This window comes from Sorex araneus, chromosome 2 (genome assembly GCF_027595985.1).
Source record: "Sorex araneus isolate mSorAra2 chromosome 2, mSorAra2.pri, whole genome shotgun sequence".
Taxonomy (NCBI): Eukaryota; Metazoa; Chordata; class Mammalia; order Eulipotyphla; family Soricidae; genus Sorex; species Sorex araneus.
Genome location: NC_073303.1, coordinates 197324675 through 197344500, shown reverse-complemented (window position 1 = coordinate 197344500; position 19826 = coordinate 197324675). Strand labels below are relative to the sequence as shown.

Genomic DNA, 19826 nt, shown 5'->3' with positions numbered 1-19826 from the left:
GCCACCTCTGTACCTTAGTCCCCTGACCTGGCCCCCCGTTGTTTGTCATCTCTTCTCCCTCTCCCCTCTTTCTTTCTGAAGTGAAACTCTTTACATTTTAATCTTTACTCTCCTGGGGAAGTGGTGGTTGGTGTCCCAAGAGGGTTTTGCTATCACTGCTTTGGTTTGGTTAGGGGGCCACACCCAGCGGTGCGTAGGGCTGACCCCTGGCTCTGTGTTCCTCGCTCCTGGTGGGCTCTGGGACAAGTGTGGTGCCAGGGCTTGAGCCTGGGTCTGTTTTGTGCAAGGCAGATGCCCTATCCGCTGTACTATCTCTCTGCCACCCCTGCCTACTTTTTTTTTTTTTTAGTTTTTGGGTCCCATCCAGCGGTGCTCAGGATTTGGTGCTCAGAGACAGGTGCTCCTGTTTCTATGCTCTGGGATTTCTCCTGGAGTGGTTTGGGAGATTGTATCCAGAGGAAACCTGGGTCAGCATGTGCAGGGCGAGTACTGTCACTCCAGCCCCTTGTCTTTATTGCTTTCAGCTCCTCCTGTTATCTTGCAGAAGACATTCAGGAAGCAACCATAGTAGTCTTATATGCGGCAAACTCGGCCCAATCTGGGCGGGGAAGAGTTTATGGTTAATCCCGCCAACCCTGGCTGAGCCCCAGCCCTACGTAGGGTCACCCAAGTACCTCCAGAAGTCACTCCGGAGCACAGAGCCAAGAAACACCCCCCGCAGCCTCCAGAGAGAAAAATTAACCCAACTGATTCTGAATACAACAGAAATGGGCGTTTCTGATCATAGTCATCTTCTGAAGATTCTTTCGTATTGTGAAGGGAGTTAGAAAAGCATTATTTTCCATACCAATTGTGATCTTTGCAGAATACCTCATTCACTTATGCGTTAACTGGCTTAAATTTAAAACTGGGGAGGGATCACGCAGAGATAGTCCAGTGGATCAGACACTTACCTTGCACAGTCCTGCCAGGAGTGACCTCAGAGTGCCCTGAGCACTGCCAGATAAATTAGAGAGGGGTAGAGGGGTTGTTTTTCTTCTGGGGGGTACACGGGGAGATTGGGGCCTTACCCAGTGGTGCTCAGGAGCTACTTCTGGCTCTATGCTAGGGGTCTTGGCAGTGGTCGGGGGACTGTGTGTGGTGCCACAAATCAAACTGGCATTGGCCACCAGGAAGGTAAGCACCTTAATCCCTGTACTATCTTTCTGGCCCTAGAAAATGAAGTTTTAGGCCACTTTGAGCCCAGATGGTTGAATCGTCACATATTAGTGAATTTTTTTTTTAAGGTTTTTAGCAAATCAAAATTTTTCACTTAAATTCGGAGATAAAGAAAAAAGAGAGAGATAAATATTCTGTATTTCACAAGAGGATAATTTCATCGTAGTATAAAATTGTTTGTTTATTTTTATTTGGGGGTCACACCTAGTGATGCTCAGGGCTTACTCCTGCTCTGCACTTAGGAATCAATCCTAGTGGTGCTCAGGGGACCTGATCGGATGCCAGGGATCGAACCCAGGTCCCACGTCCACCGAGTGCAAGGCAAGCGCCCTACCTGTTGTACTATCACTCCGGCCCAGTACCTGAAATCTCCAAAACACAAACACAATCCAGCTTTTCTCTCTTAACTTCCAGAAGTTAACAGAGAAGGAGCGTCAGAGTCAGGCCAGTGGGTTCGACCACTGGGGCAGAATAACCAAGACGTCACGTTGCCTCTTGTGAGAATGGTCTTCCGGGTTACACAACCAGGAGTAAAATCCACAGATCCCACAGGGCGTAGGGAACGGTGTCTTCATAGGTCTCAAAACCTGATCAAAGCTGAGATTTCAACAGAGATCCTCCAGGAATCCTGTGTTTGTGTCAGTCAGGTAGGACAGAGCGCAGTGATTCCTTCGGTGGAGTGTTGGAAGGGGCAGTAGGAGCCTTAAGTGATTTGTGTTTTATTGGGGACGAAGGACTGGGCCAGAGCCAGCAGTGCTCAGGGGCGACTCCTGGTGGAACTCAGCAGAGCTTTTGTGAGGCTGGGGCTCGAACCAGGGTCACTTGCTTATAAGGCGGCACGTTAGCCCCTCTCCTACTGCTCTGGCTTCTGTGCTCTTTGGAAAATTTCATTCCAAGGGCATGTCAGGAGTTGAGGGGAATATTTTCTTTTCTGGCGGTGGTTCTTTGTAGGAGGTGTGAGGGTGTGAGTTAATCATACAATTAGATGACATGGAGTGCCTGAATGTGATTATTTTTTTCTTTTTTGTCATTGCAGTTTTTTCTAGTGTGGAATAACTGTGTTTCATTAAGTTTCTGGTGTGAACCTAGAATCACACCGGGTGTGCTGTCAATAAGGGGATGTTCGTGGCTGGAATGATAGGGCAATCAGGAGGGTGTTTGCCTGGCATGTGGCTGACACAGGTTCAGTCACCAGCATCCTACATGGTCCCCCCAGCAGTGCCAGGAGTAATTCCTGAGTACAGAGCCAGGAGTAACCCCCGAGCATCTCTGAGTGTGACCCAAAAAAAAAAGCACCCCCCCCCACAAAAAAAAATAATAGGGGATGTTCAAGAACAATCCAACAATGAACTCTCTTTTTTTATTATTTATTTATTTTGTTTTTTAGCTGGAGCGATAGCACAGCAGGTAGGGCGTTTGCCTTACATGTGGCCAACCCGGGTTTGATTTCTCCGTCCCTTTCGGAGAGCCTGGAAAGTTCCCCATGGCATATTCAGTATGCCAAAACAGTAACAACAAGGCTCACAATGGAGACGTTACTGGTATCCACTCAAGCAAATCAATGAGCAATGGGATGACAGTGATACAGTGATTTTTTTTAATTTTATTTATTTAATCATCATGAGATACAGTTACAAGCTTTCATGTTTGAGTTTCAGTCATACAATGATCAAACACCCATCCCTCCACCAGTGCCCATTCTCCACCACCAATATCCCGGGTATACCCCCCCTTTCCTACCCTCCCCCTGCCTCCATGGAAGACAATTTTCCCCCATAGTCTCTCTCTCCTTTTGGGCATTATGGTTTGCAATACAGATACTGAGGAGCCAGAGAGAGCATATGGAGTTAGACATGTGCCTTGCGTGCAGCTGGCCCTGGTTCAGTCTCTGCGTGGTCCCCGAAGCGTATCCAAGCATGCCTTGGAGGCCTTTGAGCGTCTCCTCTGAGTCCCACGTCTGCTTCCTGAGACTTTTGCATTGATCCCATTGAACCCAGCTGAGAATCACCAGAAGGTGTCCCCAGGCCTCCTGGGCACTGCTGGGAGCCCCTCCCAACACACACACACACACACACACACACACACACACACACACACTCTCTCTCTCTCTCTCTCTCTCTCTCTCTCTCTCTCTCTCTCCCTCTCTCTCTCTCTCTCTCTCTCTCCTCTCCCTCCTCTCTCTCCTCTCCTCTCTCCTCTCTCTCCTCTCTCTCTCTCCTCTCTCTCCTCTGTCTCCTTTCTCTCTGTCTCTCCTCTCTCTCCTCTCCTCTCTCCTCTGTCTCCCCTCTCTCTCCTCTCTCTCTCCTCTGTCTCCTCTCTCTCTCTCCTCTCTCTCCTCTCTCTCCTCTCTCTCTCTCCTCTGTCTCCTCTCTCTCTCTCCTCTCTCTCCTCTCTCTCCTCTCTCTCTCTCTCTCTCTCTCTCTCCTCTCCCTCCTCTCTCTCCTCTCCTCTCTCCTCTCTCTCCTCTCTCTCTCTCCTCTCTCTCCTCTGTCTCCTTTCTCTCTGTCTCTCCTCTCTCTCCTCTCCTCTCTCCTCTGTCTCCCCTCTCTCTCCTCTCTCTCTCCTCTGTCTCCTCTCTCTCTCTCCTCTCTCTCCTCTCTCTCCTCTCTCTCTCTCTCCTCTGTCTCCTCTCTCTCTCTCCTCTCTCTCCTCTCTCTCCTCTCTCTCTCTTCTCTCTCTCTCTCTCCTCTCTCTCTCCTCTGTCTCCTCTCTCTCTCCTCTCTCCTCTCTCTCCTCTCTCTCCTCTCTCTCTCTCCTCTGTCTCCTCTCTCTCTCTCTCTTCTCTCTCTCTCTCCTCTGTCTCCTCTCTCTCTCTCCTCTCTCTCCTCTCTCTCCTCTCTCTCTCTCCTCTGTCTCCTCTCTCTCTCTCTCTCTCTCTCTCTCTCTCTCTCTCTCTCTCTCTCTCTCTCTCTCTTTCTCTCGCACACTAGGGTCCAGAGAGAGTACAGGAGTCAAGGACGTGCCTTACATGTGACTGCCCCTGGGACTCGGCTGCTGGCCTTGCACGTGGCCAATGCCAGTTCCGTCCCGGCCACCACGCAGGATCTCCCAAGCACTGCCAAGACTGATCCCTGAGCACAGGAGGAATCAGCCCTGAGCACCGCTGGCTCACACCCCTCACCCCCCAAATATTAAACAGTAAGAAAATTTCCAAAGCAGTAAGGCAATTATACTAGATACATCCAAGGATATCTTCTACAGGGATATCTCTCATTAGTGTGACGATTCAATGCTTTAGATTTATTTACAGTGTGTGGCGGGTGCGGGGGGCAGGGTCCCACACGATCGTCTCGGAGCCCGGGGGCCAGTCCCCGTGATTGGGAGCCAGCCAGACTGAATGGTTCAAGGCCAGAGCCTGGACCTGTGTCCCCACCCACACCCAGCAGTGCCGAGGGGTCTTCCGAGCCCCCACCCCCACACCCCGTGAGGATTTGCTGTCCTGTTTTGTCATCCTGTGTTTGGTTTGGGTTTTGGACCTTTGAGTTTGGGCCACACCCGGTGATGACCAGGGATTACTCCTAGCTCTGTGCTCAGGGATCACTCCTGGCAGTGCTCGGAGGGCCTGTGGGGTGCTGGAGAGCAAACCCAGGTGGCGGTGCCCAAGTCAGGTGCCTTAACCGCTGTACTATCGCTCTGGCTCCTGTTTACGGCTCCTTATATCCATGTCGGTATCTGGGAATAATTTTAAAATATCTACCCTCAGGCTGTCTAAAAAGTCGGCCCCATACTTCTGTTCATTCTTCCTTGATTATAAACCGCTAAGGTGTTAAAGTGCAAAATCACTGGCAGTGATTTTTTTCAGCCAACTCTTAAGATTTAGGGCCTGTTTAATTTTGTTCAGTTTTGCAAGAAAGTTTTCACAACGGAAAGACACATCCTCAAAGGAATATATAATTGTTTTGTTATCTTTTGGTTTTAGGAAAATCTTCCAATTACAGAAGATAACTATGTGAAACTTCAAGTAAAAGCCTGTGCTCTGAGCCAGATTAATACAAAGGTATTGTTGCTTTTGTTTGGGCCCAAAAGTCTAATGAGTATTCATAGTGTGTCAGCAATGCCAAGACGTTCTAATGACAACTAACTTCTGAGTCCCAAGAAATTTTTTTTTTTTTTTTGCTTTTTGGGTCACACCCAGCGATGCTCAGGGGTTACTCCTGGTTCTGCACTCAGGAATTACTCCTGGCAGTGCTTGGGGGACCATATGGGATGCCGGGGATCGAACCCGGGTCGGCCGCGTGCAAGGCAAACGCCCTACCCGCTGTGCTATCGCTCCGGCCCCCCAAGAAATTATTTTTATCCACCACGGAATAGAACCGCTAGGGAAAATTTCAATGTGAATTTGTGTATTTCTATATTAATGTAAGTGGTTAATCTGAATGAAGTTGGGTAATTTATATATTCTATGATCAAACTTTTTAAACTCCTTTACATTACAAAATGTAATCAGTTATAGTTAGTGAGTCCTATAATTAAGAAGAAATTACCTTTATAAAAATAAGAAATCATAAATTTTATTAACCTATTTGTTGTTCTTGGTTATGTTTTTATTTTTGTTTTGTTTTGTTTTTGTGCTGCACCCAAAGCTGCCCAGGGCTTACTCCTGACTCTGCACTCGGTGGTCCCTCCCAGCGGGTTTGGAGGACCATAGGGGATAACAGGGATCAAATCTAGGTCTGTTGTAATGAGGCACTGTGCTGACTCTCTGGCTCTATTAACTAATGTATTAGCAATTCTTTTTAAATACATTTAGATAAACATTTGTATTCTTGGGGCTGGAGCTGTCATATAGCCAGTAGGCCTCTTGGCTTGCACACAGCTGGCTGGCTGGACTGGGGTTCAATTTCTGGCATCCCATACGGTCCCTCAAGCACTACCAAGGAGTGATTCCTGAGCACAGCTAGAAGTAAGTCCTGAGTACTACTGGGTGACACCCCCACCAAAAGATGAGTCTATATTCTCGTCATACCTCTTCTCTCCTCTCTCTCTCTCATACACACAAACACATAGTTACATACATATCCCCCATTAATTTTCCCTCCACTGATTTTTCTTTAGTGATCATGAAATACACAGAAAGTGTTCAGATGTTAAGTGTAGTGTTTGCTGGGTCAGATTTCTTGCCTTGCATGAAATCGACCCAGGTTCAGTCCCCGGCACCCCATGTGGTTTTCAAGCTCCACCAGGAGTGATCTTTGAGCCCAGAGCCAGGAGTAAGCCCTGAGTACCACCTGGTGTGGCCTCAATAATCCCCCTGCAAACAAAACTACATCCATAATACACATAATACAGAGTGCTTCCATGTGCCATCATCAGTAAACCTTATACTAAGCTAAATTGGATTACAACATCAATACTGTAACTAAATTGAATTACAATATCACCACAATTGCTAAAAATCTAAGCATTTTCTTCTGTACAGTTACATTTTGGGGGATTTTTAGCAGGATTATGGCCTTGCTTGGCTGCCCTGCCACATGACCCTGACCTGAGAAGTGACTCGGGAAGGGGCCCAGAGTCATAGGACAGCGGGGAAGGCACTAGCCTTATACCCTTGCACCTGGGTTCGATCCCTGGCACCCCCTAGGATCTCTTGAGCCTGCCAGGACCTGTATGTAACCGATACATACACTTGGTTACGGCAGATCGGAGACTGTGCACTTGTGGTCACAGGGATTCCAAATGGACAGGGCTCTGGTGCTGCCACCTCAGTAGCTTGTGGCTCAGTGCTGGGATCGCACTCCAGCCTCCTGGCTGCCGGCAGGGGCTCCGCTACTGAGTCATCCTCCGCCTCACAGCCTTTTTCTTTTTTGGGGGGTAGGGGGGCAGGGTGGTGACAGAGTTGGTTTGGTAAAGTTATTGACTTTGTCTTGATTCCAAAAATTTAATCCAGTTTGCTTTCGCTTCGGTTTCTTTTTTTTCTTTTAGTTATTTATTTTGCAATTGTTTTCCTTGTATCTGAGAAGAGGCCAGGATTTACTCTTTGAAATTAACAGCCTCTGCCATGATTTAGCTTCTCGCAGAATTGAAGATGGAGAGGGACTATTTTCCTGTTGGGAGAGAAGTCGCTGGGGTCGTGTTAGATGGTAAGTTCGCCCGTGTGAGTATCCGTGATTTCTAAGGTCAGTGACAGGAAATGACCGCTACTTGCTTTTGTTTGGCTTGGGGGCCACGCTTAGCCCAGTTCTCGGGGCCAGCTCCTGGATCTGTGCTCAGGCATCGCTCCTGGCAGCGCGGGGCCGGGAGGACGTGTCCGGGATGGCCCCCGGATTGGCCGCGTGCAAGGCACTGCCACACCTGCTGTGTATTTCTCGGGCCGCTGCTATGTGTTTTCTGACATCATATTATACATAGTGTTTTGGATATGAAAATTATATACTGATGTCTTCCTTTTCATTAAAAAAGTAGAACCTATGTATAATTTTATAGTTGAAGTGTTTATTATAGCTAGTATTTGGATGTTATGTGCTTAAATGCTTGAGTAATAAGTAATCATACTGAGAGAGAGTCCGGTGTTTGTGTGGGTGGTTGGGTGGGAGGGTAGGGCACACCCAGCGGCACTCCGGGGTCACCCCTGGCAGGGCTCTGGGGCTACAGGTAGCCTTGGGGCTGAACCAGGGTCAGGCAAGTGCCTTGCGCCCCGGACTCTCTGACCAGCCCACAGGATACTTGTAAACCAGCACAAAGTAACCTGTGTAGATTAACTTTGGGTGAAAATGTACGTAATATGAGTACATCCTCGTTAAATGTCAGCGTCAGCCTAAAATTGAGCATGGGAGATCTGGGTGGGGGGCCCTGGGGGCAGGGGGTGGCTGGAGCCATAGCACTCAGCTGGGAAAGCACTTGCCTTGCACACGGACAGCCTGGTATGATTCTGGCCTTCCGTATGGTCCCCTGAGCTCTCCAGGGTGACCCCACACCTGAGCACAGAGCCAGGAGTCAGCCCTGAGTGAGGCCTCAGCCCCAGCCCCAGCCCCCCTCCCCCACAGTTATCTCCTGTCCCTCGTTCCACAGTTCAACGCACTCGCTAAGTCCTGAAGCTGTGATGATAAACCAGATCAAGCGAAGGGCCTGTTGTTGGGGACAGGGCCAGCACACACGTTAGAGCGCGTAGCTTGTGTGTGAAACTAAAGACCGACGAGCTCGCCTAGGGAGAGAGGAGACCTGAGGGGAGAGCGGGGCGGATCCCGGGAACCTTGGCGTGCCGCGGTCTGAAGGACAGCGAGAGGCCTGGCCCTGATGGTCAGCGGCAGAGGGAGGAGAAGGACGCAGGATCCCCGGGCCAGGCAAGCTCGCAGGAGGGCGCTGGAGGAGCCCACGGGGAGGGACCCACATGATAGGGCCGAGGGGAGGGCCTTGCACATGGTCAACCCCGGTTCGACCCCTGACCCCCCAGAGAGTCCCCCAGGCCCTGCCAGGAGGGATCCCAGAGCTCAGAGCCAGGTGTCAGTCCTGAGCACGGCCGGCTCTGGCCCCAACGCAAGCCAGCCAACCTAGAAGAACACTCGCTTCCGGTTCCGGCATCCTGCCCCCCTGCCTCCCCTCTACCTCCTGGTCGGCTCGGTGGAATCACCCTGACCACTGGGTGTGTTGGGCAGTGCCCACGGGGCAGCACCCTGAAATGCCAGGCTCAGCAGGCACTCTGCAATGATGTCGCAGAACCAAGTCACTGCACAGGAAGGCCTGACCCTGGAGTTTGTACTTTAGCCACCCCTGGTAGTGCTCAGGGTCACTCCTGGCTCTGCACACAGAAATCACTCCTCGTGGTGCCCAGGGGACCATGTGGGATGCTGGGGATATAATCCTGGTCAGCTGTGTGCAAGGCAGATGCCCTCCCCGCAGTGCTATCTCTCCGGCCCCATCATTCTAGTTCTTGACTTTTGATCCGAGTTAGTGACTTTTTGTAACCAAACAGCTTCAAAAATAGAATGACTATACTGAATATCCTCATAAAACTAATGATGGTTTTTCTCATCTCTGTAGTTGGAAGCAAGGTCTCCTTCTTGCAACCAGACGATGAGGTAGTCGGTAAGTTCATGTTTTTCTTCTTTTTTTTTCGCTTTTTGGGTCACACCCAGTGATGCTCAGGAATTACTCCTGGCGGAGGCTTGGGGAACCATATGGGATGCCGGGGATCAAACCTGGGTCAGCTGCATGCAAGGCAAATGCCCTTCCCACTGTACTGTCATTCCGTCTCCCTCGTGTTTCTCTTTCATGGCTGCTTGATGCTCAGCTTCTCCTATGTAAGTGCTAAGAATTAGATCATGATTTTTTTTTCCTAAACCACACCCAGCAGTGCTCCGGGCTTACTCCTGGCTCTGCACAGAGGGATTACTCCTGGCAGGGGACCCTAAGGGCTTGGGAAATCAAAATTCAGTGTCTGAATCCCTGATACTCAGACTCGGCCCTGGGACACTGGCCTTCATGTTCCCATTGCTGAGAAGTGAGGCAAGAGGAAGAAGAAGAAACTGCAGGGAGAGGAGAGGAGAGACAGCATAGCAGGGAGGGCGTTTGCCAGGTTCTATCCCCGCTACCCCACAGGGTCCCCTGAGCACCATCAGGAGTAATTCCGGAGTGCAGAGTCAGGAGTAAGCCCTGAGCGTCGCTGGGTATGACCCCAAAACTGAAAAGCAAAAGACCTCCTGGGGGGGCTCGAGCGTGTGGCGGGAACTTTGCTGCCCCCACACGAGTAAGTGCTAGAATCTGCAGCGTTCCCCTGCGCAGGGCGGGGCTGAGGCTGGCTGGCCTCCTGTCAGGAGCAGACTCAAGTGACGGTCATTTCCCTCACAGTCTCTTTGTTTTCCGTCCCAGGCATCTTGCCGCTGGATTCTGAAGACGCTGGGCTCTGTGAAGTGGCCCGAGTGCACGAGCATTACCTGGGTAGGTGGCAGCTCGGGGGTGGGCTGGGAGCACAGGTCAGTCCTCATCAGGGCGCAATGGGGTAGAGTGACACCAGCATCCGGTTGTAAATGCCTCCACAGTCCCTCACGAGTGGCTGCAGGCTAGGCTGTGACGAATCCATGCTTGCACTTGGCCACCCCGGAGCCCGCAGCCAGGGGAAGTGGGCAAGAGACAGCTCCGTGTCCTTCACACCAGGGAAGGCGTGGCCGAGCAGGGCTTCCGTCCCCAGCACACGGCACACGAACACCAAGTCAAACAAGTGTCTTCCATCTTTCAAGCTTCAGCGTGCCACTAGGGAGTCACTCCCAGGGGCACACCACGCGGTGCTGGGGACCAAACCTGGGCCTCCCATGTGGAGAGCTTGTGCTCAGCCTGGTGTGCCATCTCCCCGGCTCCTGGCGCCTTCCGCAAGTTTAGTCTGGAACCCTCAGGAATTACACCTGGCTGGGGCCAGAGGGATAGCATAGCGGGGAGGGCATTTGCCTTGCACACGACTGACCTGAGTTCGATCCCTACAATCCCATATGGTCCCCGAGCACCACAAGGAGAGATTCCTGAGTGTGGAGCCAGGAGTAACCTCTGAGTACTGCTGGTGTGAAGTCACCCCCCCACCCAAAAAAAAAATGAAATCACTCCTGGTGGGGCTTAGGGGACCATATGGGATTCAGGGGATTGAACCTGGTTTGACTGCAATTAAAACAAGTGTCCTACCTGCTTTACTGTTGTTTTGGACCCAATTTTTCATTTGGGGGAGAAATACCCCCGGCAGTGCTCAGGACTTACGCCTGGCTCTGCACTCAGTAATTACTTCTGGTGGGTTTGGGGGCCCTATGGGGTGCCAGGGATCGAACCTGAGTCAGCCGTGTACAAGGGAAACACCTTCCCTGCTGTACTATCGCTCTGGCTTTGTTGATGAGTGTTAAGTAGAACTAAAGGTCAAATTCTCGGATGTAGTTTCATTAGTTTCATGCAAGAGCACAGCTTTGCTTGTCTGAGGCCTCAGTTCCACCCCCAGCACGCTGCACAGAGAAAAAGCAATTTTTTTTTTCTTTTTGAATCACACTGGCTCTATTCAGGGACTGCTCCTGGCAGTGATCAGGGGACCATATGGGATGCCAGCTGTACTATTGACTCAGTCCCGCAAGGGAAGCTCTTGAAAGAGCAGGTAGACTGAACTGGCATCCTGGGGAAGCGTTGTGACAAGAGGAAGCATTGCTTGTACTCTCAAAAAAAAAAAAAAAATGAAAAGAAAAGAAAGACCACCTCCAGGAGGCAGCATAAAAAGAGTGGAACTGTTTCACTGCCTGATGATCCAGTGAGAAAGTGCCGGGTGAAACAGTGCAAGAGGTAAAGCTCGGGCCTTACATGTGGCCCAGATTTGATTTTCGGAGCTACACGGGCCCCCATATACCACCAGGGGTCACTCCTAAGCAGTCAGGAGCAGCCCCCAGGCACTGAGTGAATGAGTTTTGCCAATGTAGTACTCAAGTACAGTAGAAAGTCATTGATGAATTTTAACTGAGTTGTGTAAAGGTGCTATTTAAGTCTTGAAAAGATTACTATTTTTCTAAAAGAAATTGAAAGAAGAGAACCAGAAAGTTGAGAATACTTATAACAGAGGAACAGGCAAATAGCTCTTTGAGGATATGTAAAGAATCCCTAACAGGGCTAGAGAGATAGTACAAAGGGTTAAGGCACTTGCCTTGCATGTGGCCAGCCAGGGCTGGATCCCCAGCACGGCCTCTGGTCCCCTGAGCACCGCCAGGAATAAGAGTTTAGCAGAGTGTGGCCCCAAATCCCCCTTTCCCTTAAAAAAATAAAAGAATTTTTGAACCACACCCAGCAGTGCTCAGGGGATCCCACCTGGTAGGGCTTGGGGGGACCATAGGAGGTGCCAGCGGGGATTGAACCAAGTTGGCTTTGTGCTAGCAAATGCCCTACCTGCTGTAGCATCTCTGCACCCCCGCAAAAAGAATTCCTAAAAAGACAGCCAGGACGCAGCTCCGTGGCAGAGCACTCGTCTTGTTGGTACGAGGCCCTGGGTTTGCTTCCCAGCATTGCAAAGAGCAAACTAGAGAGATAAGGCTTGCTTTCTTTTCTTTTTTCTTTAAAGAAGGTGATCACAGGGGAAGAAGCACACCCCTTGAATGGTCACTTGCCAGGAGGAATTCCAGATGACCAGAGCCCCCACCACAGGGACACATGGCAGTCAGGGGGAAGCCAAGGCCAGTTTGATCCTGACAGGCCTGAGGAGTGCTGGGAAATTTGCAGGCAGGCACACGTGGTGGCAGATACTTTCCACGAAGGCCCAAGGAGGGCAGCTTTGGTTTCCTGGCCTCAGTAAGTGTCCACGCAAGAACCACGTAGCCAGCAGCAGCAGCAGCTTCTTTCCCAGAGATCTCTGGGTTTTCTCCCTCAGTGTGGGGACGCCATACCTGGCAGTGTCCAGGTTTCGTCCCATCAGTGTCAGGGATCGAACCCAGGTCCCTGCGTGCAAAGCATGTGCTGCAACCCTTTGAGTCCTCTCCCTGGCCTAAGGGTACTATTTTTGGCAGGGTGTTGCAGAGCTGACACCCAGTGATGCTCGGGAGTTACTCCTGGCTCTGCACTCAGGGATCACTCCAGGCAGGACTCAGGGGACTGACCATATGGGATGCTGGGCTGGAACCCAGGTGGGCTGTGTGCAAGGCAAGCGCCCTCCCCGCTGTCCTATGCTCCAGTCCCCCGGAGGGTGCTTTATATTCCCTCCCTGCTGCTTCACTGTCCTTTCATGCTTCTCTGTCCACCTTCTCGGGTTGCAGTGATGGGGGCATTCAAAGCTCCCCCGGCCGGTCATTTCGGTCATCGAGGCTCATGCCCCTTGATTTGAGGAACTTGCACACAGACTCTCATCCCTGTCCCTGCGCCCCCTCCCCCCATTTCGGGTTGTGGCTCACACACATACCGGGGATAATGCAGCGGGGATGGGAGGGTGACTGGAATGCTCTCTGCATCATCACCGGCGATATCACTTCCGGCCGGGGTGCCTGTGGCCCTCTCCATTAGCCATGCTCCCGGGGAGGTAGGTCCTTGACACGGTGCTGCTCCCACACAATGCCGGCAGCAGTGTGGCCGGAATTGGCGGGGACTCGGGACCACAGAGCCACCAGGGCCGAGCTGGGCACGCGTGAGGTCTCGAGGGTGGTCTCCGGGGCCTTTGGTCAGGTTCTTGGCCTTACATTCGCCAGCCATGTGCCCTAAGACCCGAGCCACAGTCCCTGGCCCAGTAACACGGTGGCCACCTCCATGCCCACTGGCCCTGCCACTGAGGACGGACTGTCCCCTCATCCGCAGGTTTGAAAGGCGAGACTGAAAGCAGGAAGCCAGGCAGAGGGAGGGGAGGGGTGGGCGGGGCCAGGGCGAGGGGAGACTGGGCAGATCCTGCCCAGGCCGAAGGAAACTTGCTAACAGGTCGTTTCCTCTTGTCCCTGGTGGCAGTTCACAAACCAGAAAAAGTCACCTGGGCAGAAGCAGCAGGAACCGTCCGCGATGGAGTCCGCGCCTACACGGCCCTGCACTACCTCTCTCACCTCTCGCCTGGGAAATCTGTGCTGATCATGGACGGAGCGAGTGTACGTGTCGTGGACCTGCTGACACGAAGAGGGAGGGGGCTGGGGAGAGTCCGGCAGGTCAGGCACTTGCCTTGCACGAGGCTGGCCCATGTATGGCCCCCGCAGGCCGTGAGAGGAGTGATTCCTGCACTCAGAGCCAGGAGTAAGCCCTGAGCACCGCCAGGTGTGACACACCCCCAACGCCCCACCTCCAGCCCACCATAAAGAAAGAACTGCTTCTCTGCATCTTCAGAACTCTCGTCCTTAGCCTTGGCCTTGGTGCTCTCCGTCAGGCCGTCTCTGAGAGACTCTGACCTGGACAGAGGGAGCTGGGCCTGCAGATGCCCCTTCTGTTAGCAGGAGAGAGAAGAGTTTGCCCTCTCCACTGCTCTGTGCATTTTGTCACATAAAAATTCAGTAAAGGGGCCTGAGCGATAGTACAGCGGGGAGGGCGTTTGCCTTGTAGGTAGCCAACCAGAGTTCAATCCCCAGCATCCCATATGGTCCCCCGAGCACTGCCAGGGGTAATGCCTGAGTACAGAGCCAGGAGTAAGCCCTGAGCGTTGCCAGGTGTGGCCAAAAAACAAACCAAATCAAACACAAAAAAAATTTTTTTAGAGGCTGGAGAGATAGCACAGCAGGTAGGGCATTTGCCTTGCACATGGTCGACCCGGGTTCGATCCCCCAGCATCCCATATGGTCCCCTGAGCACCGCCAGGGGTAATTCCTGAGTGCAGAGCCAGGAATAACCCCTGTGCATCGCCAGGTGTGACCCAAAAAGAAGAAAAATAATTTATTTATTTATTTATTCTTTAATTGAATCACCATGTGGAAAGTTACAAAGCTTTCAGGTTTAAGTCCCAGTTATACAATGCTCGAACACCCATCCCTTCACCAGTGCACATATTCCACCAAGAATCACAGTATACCTCCCCCCTCCCCCCACCTCCCAGCACCCCACCCCGCCTGTGTAACTGATAAATTAAGAAAAAAAAAATTTAATGAAAATAAAAACATATTAAAGCATGGGCTGGAGAGATAGTCCAGCGGCCATGGCACTTGCCTTGCACACCCTGGAGCTGGGGTCAACCCTATGGTCCCCGGAGCCCCTCCAGGAGTGAGCCCTGAACACAGCTGCGTGTGGTCCCCAAACTGAACAAATGAACGCACTAAATAGCATTCCATGGTGTAATGGCCTAGAAAACCAATGCAGTGCCTTCTGCCCTGTCTGTAACCACTGTGTTTCGTTGTGTTTTCTTCATGCAGGCACTTGGTACAATAGCTATCCAGCTGGCACAGCACAGAGGTGCCAGAGTCATTTCAACGGTGAGCAGCCTCGAAGACAAGCAGTGTCTGGAGAGATTCAGACCTCCTCTAGGTGAGTGACATCTCTCAGCACAAACCTGGGCAAACTCGAGGGGCTGGAGAGATAGACAGTGCAGTGGGTGGGCGCTTGCTGACCTGGATGTGATCGGTGGCACCCCTGATGGTCCCCCGAGCCCTGCCGGGAGTGCAGAACCAGGCGTGCACAGCTAGAAGTAGGCCCTAAGCATAGACAAAAACGGGATGGAAGGCAGATTGGCATTTGTCTTGCATGCTGCCAACCTGGGCTGGATCCCTGGCATCCCATTTGATCCTCTGGGCACCACCAAGAGTAGTTTGAGTGCAGAGCGAGGAGTACCCTCCTGAGCATCTCTGGGTATGGCCCAAGAAACAAAAACAAAAACCAAAAGAAAAATACAGAAAGGAAGAAAGGAAGGTAGGGGGAGAAAATCCTTTAAAATTATACTTGCGGGGCTGGAGCGATAGCACAGCGGGTAGGGTGTTTGCTTTGCATGAGACCGCCCCGGGTTCGATTCCCAGCATCCCATATGGTCCCCTGAGCACCGCCAGGGGTAATTCCTGAGTGCAGAGCCAGGAGTAACCCCTGTGCATTGCTGGGTGTGATCCAAAAAAGAAAAAAAAAATTATGCTTGGGGGCCCCAGGAGCAAATCCCCATGGTATTTAACCAACAGAACCAGAAGCAAGAGGTGTCATGTATAGGAATTAGTGGGATGTGTGTGTACAGAGTGTGTGCCCCTTAGCCTCTGTATTATCTTTGACCCTTTGTATGTTAGGCTTTATAATGAAGTTCTTTCTATAATTACTGGGCACAGTTTTCTATGTATGCTCATTATGGAAAATTTGTTAACCATGTGTATTAAATAATTATTTATTAAAAATATAAAATAAAATTATACTTAGTTGAGCACAAGAGATAATACGGTGTACAGGTGTTTACCTTACCTGTGGCCAACTCTGGTTCATTCCCCACCCCACCCCGCTCCCAAATAAGGAACCACACCTCAAATCTGAGCAGCTCTGAGACGTATTCTCCCAAATAAATAGGTGTAGGTGTAAAATGGTGTGGAAAATGAAATATAAGTGTGTATATTCATTAGCCATTTCAAATAGATTTTTTTTCATCATCTTGTTGGCTTGTTCTGTTAACATGCTGCTTTAATGTTTGGAGAATTTTTTTGCTTGGTTGGTTTTGGGGTCACACCCAGTAGTGCTCAGGGCTTACGCTTGGCTCTGCACTCAGGGATCACCTGGTGGGGTTCAAGGGACCATGCAGTGCTCAGGGGACCATATGGGGTGCCAGGATTGAACCTGGGTTGGCTGCATGCAAGGCAGACACCCCACCCGCTGTTCTATGCCTCTGGCCCCTCCAGCACTAAGGATTTTAGTTTTTTGGGTTTTTTTGTTTTTTGGGGGGGGTCACACCTGGCGATGCACAGGGGTTATTCTTGGCTCATGCACTCAGGAATTACTCCTGGCAGTGCTCAGGGGACCATATGGGATTCTGGGAATCGAACCCGGGTTGGCCGAGTGCAAGGCAAACACCCTACCTGCTGTGCTATTGCTCCAGCCCCGCACTAACGATTTTAAAGCAGCAGTTTACTCATACTCTTCATTTTCACTAACTCTACTAAACATATTCATGGGAAGGTGTGTTTATGATTGAGAGAATGTTTTAAATTCTCTAACTTAGCATAAAGTGGCATGGCGCACAAGTCTATATTCATACTTTTTGGTTCTAAACATCATTAAATTTGAACCTAAGAAATGTATCGATCTTTCAGTCTTTGTCTTAATATCCAGGTGCTTCTGTGAGTTACAGATTCTGGGTTCTGATATTGTATCCGTGTAAGGGTAGAGAATAGTTCTCCAAGTCAGCATAGCAGTGTGGAAATTCATTATCCACAAAAGACTAGGAGGCAGGATGATGGTGTTTTTGTTTGTATTTTCATTTTGGGGTCATAGCTGGTGATGCTCTGGGCTTACTCCTGGCTCTGCACTCAGGAATTACTCCTGGCAGTGCTCAAGGAACCATAGGAGACGCTTGGCATCAAACCCCGGTCGGCCTTGTACAAGGCCAACACCGTACCCACTGTACATACCCACCGTACCCACTTAGAGCTCCGCTCTTTGTTTTATTGAATATATCAGTCTCTTAATTTAAATAACTTCTTGTCAATATTGAGTTAAATGAGGAAAATTATCATTTGGATTCAGAAATTGTTGGAGCCACTTAATTAGTTTCAGAGAACAAATATTTCTTTGTTTCCTTTGTAGAGTGGTTTTGGCCACACCCAGCAGTGCTCAGGATTCACTCCTGGTGGTGCTAGAATTAGGTTTGGCCACATGCTGGGCAAGTGCTTTACCTGCTGTATCATCTGTCTCTCCAGCTCCTTCTTTGCTTTTCTCTCCCTTTCCTTCATTTTTTTTTCTTCTATCTTGTCTTGTTTTGTTTTTTGGGGGGTCATACCCGGCAGTGCTCCTGGCTTACTCCTGGCTCTGTGCTCAGGAATCACTCCTGGTGGGCTCAGAAGACCATATGGGATGCCGGGGGATCAAGCCCTGGTTGTTCTTGTGCAAGCAGGTGCCTTCCCCGTTGTACTATTGTTCTGGCCAGTTCTTTGCTTTTCTTAATCTTTTTCTCCATCTCAGTGGTGTGTATCACATTGGAAACAGTATAATCACTGACTTTCTGTCCTTTACAGCCCGCGTGGTGGATATTTCTAACGGGAAAGCCCATATTGCTGAAAGCTGTTTAGAAGAAACAGGTGGCTTGGGGGTAGATATCGTCCTAGATGCTGGAGGTGGGTATTTGCCTGAATCCATAGCTTACAACTCTGTGTGTGTGTGTGTGTGTGTGTGTGTGTGAGAGAGAGAGAGAGAGAGAGAGAGAGAGAGAGAGAGAGAGAGAGAGGCTTCTAGGAAAAAATAACCAGCCAATTATTCATATTATTTTGTGTCTTTTTTTTAAACATTTTTTCCCGGGGTTTGGCTCAGGGACTCATTCTGGCTCTGTTCATTTGTTATTCCCCTGTTTTTTTTTCAATAATCCCTCACACAAGAGAAATCGTTCTCTGTCTCTCCCTTTACTTCTAACTTCACTCAGCATGATATTCTCCAGAGACAACCTCATAGCAGTAAACAGCATTACTTCATCTATTCTGGTACCTAAGTACTATCCCATTGTTTTTATATACCAGAGATTCTTTCTCCTTGGGCACTTGAGTTGTTTCCGGATTTTAACTAGTTGCAACTATACTCCAATTAACATAAAAGTGCAAATATCTTTTCTGAATAGCAGTTTTGGAACCTTGGGATAGATGCCAAAAATTTCTGGGTCATAAGAAAGTCAGTTCCTACCTTTTTGAGTGGTGTCCATATTGTTTTTCTAAAAGGCTGGGCCAGTTGACATTCACACCAGAAGGGCCCCGTTGCCCCATATCCACACTAACACTGGTGGATTTGAAGGAGTCAGTCTCTGTGGTGTAAGCTGCTATTCTTTGAAAGCTCTCTACACTGAAACTTGGGTAGAGATGAACTTAAAATCTTCCTATGAAACTATTTTCTAGTCTAATAATCTCAGTCTTTACTGTCATTAAAAATACAACATTACAGGTTGAGCAGATATGACAAAGCAGATATTGTAGGCTCTAATAGGTAAGACCTTTAACTTGCTGCAAATAAAAAGCCTCCAAGAGTCTTAGGTGCAGTCACAGGTGCCAATGTCTATGGAGGGGTCGGGGCAGTAGTACAGTGGGCAGTTTGCCTTGCATGCAGCCAATCCCATATGGTCCCCTGAGCACTGCCAGGAGTTAATTCCTGAGTGCAGAGCCAGGAGTAACCCCTGAGAACAGAACTAAGAGTAACACCTGAGCATCACCAGGTGCGACCCAAAAAGGAAAAAAATACAAAACAAGTCTGGGGGCTCAGAACGAAAACACCTGAGCACTTCTGCACTCTTCAGTTCTGCGAGTGGGCAGCATGCAATGCGCACATTTCCTACCCATCTACAAAGCTGCACGCTACAGTTTCTAATCTGGGACCCCGGGTTGTCTAGGAAGCCCTCGAGACAGGTTAGCCCTGAAAACCCTTCTGTTTGGCAGCTCCCAGAGCCCCTCCCAAGGCCTTTGACCTGCGGAAGCAGAGCAGGAACACCCCGGGTCTCGGGCGACCTGTTCCTAAGAAAGTTCAGAGATTTTGATGAGTGAATTTTGGTTAGATTGCCATAAACTATTTTCCTTTCCCTCTCTCTCTCTCACGAACCGTGTCCCCGCAAGTGAGATTGTACAGCAGAGATGACGACGCGTCCCCGAAGGCCAAGCACCTCCCGCATAAGCACGACATCATCACGCTCCTCGCTGTCGGAGGCCATTGGGTGACCACAGAAGAGAACCTGCAGGTATCAGCAGGAACACGGAAGCCGCACCTTGTGTCAGAAGTTACAGAGTCAGGGGCCGGAGCAATAGCAAAGTGGTGAGGGGGTTGCCTTGCAGGCACCCAACCTGGGTTCAGTCCCAGCACCCCGTATGGACCCCGAGCACCGCCAGGAGAGATTCCTGAATGCAGAGCCAGGAGGAACCCCTGAGCATGACTAGATGCAACCTAAAAACTAAAAGAAGCGGGTAGGGCATTTGCCTTGCACGTGATTGACCTGGGTTCGATTCCTCTGTCCCTCTCAGCTACCAAGAGTATCCTGCCCGCATGGCAGAGCCTGGCAAGCTACCCGTGGCGTATTCAATATGCCAAAACAGTAACAACAAGTCTCACAATGGAGACGT

General features: G+C 50.2%; 1 protein-coding gene across 6 annotated transcripts in view; it reads left to right on the top strand.

Moving 5' to 3' along the window:
• Positions 1-19826, top strand: part of CRYZL1 (crystallin zeta like 1) — a 38653-nt gene that overhangs the window by 14006 nt on the left and 4821 nt on the right. For 5 of the 6 annotated variants that reach the window (XM_055129035.1, XM_055129036.1, XM_055129038.1 and 2 more), the window contains exons 4-11: positions 5138-5215; positions 7229-7301; positions 9199-9243; positions 10027-10095; positions 13594-13727; positions 14973-15084; positions 17754-17852; positions 19326-19447. In XM_055129035.1, coding sequence (XP_054985010.1) covers positions 5138-5215; positions 7229-7301; positions 9199-9243; positions 10027-10095; positions 13594-13727; positions 14973-15084; positions 17754-17852; positions 19326-19447 — 732 coding nt within the window. The remainder of the gene's footprint in view (positions 1-5137; positions 5216-7228; positions 7302-9198; positions 9244-10026; positions 10096-13593; positions 13728-14972; positions 15085-17753; positions 17853-19325; positions 19448-19826) is intronic. The other variant, XM_055129037.1, reaches the window with a different exon arrangement.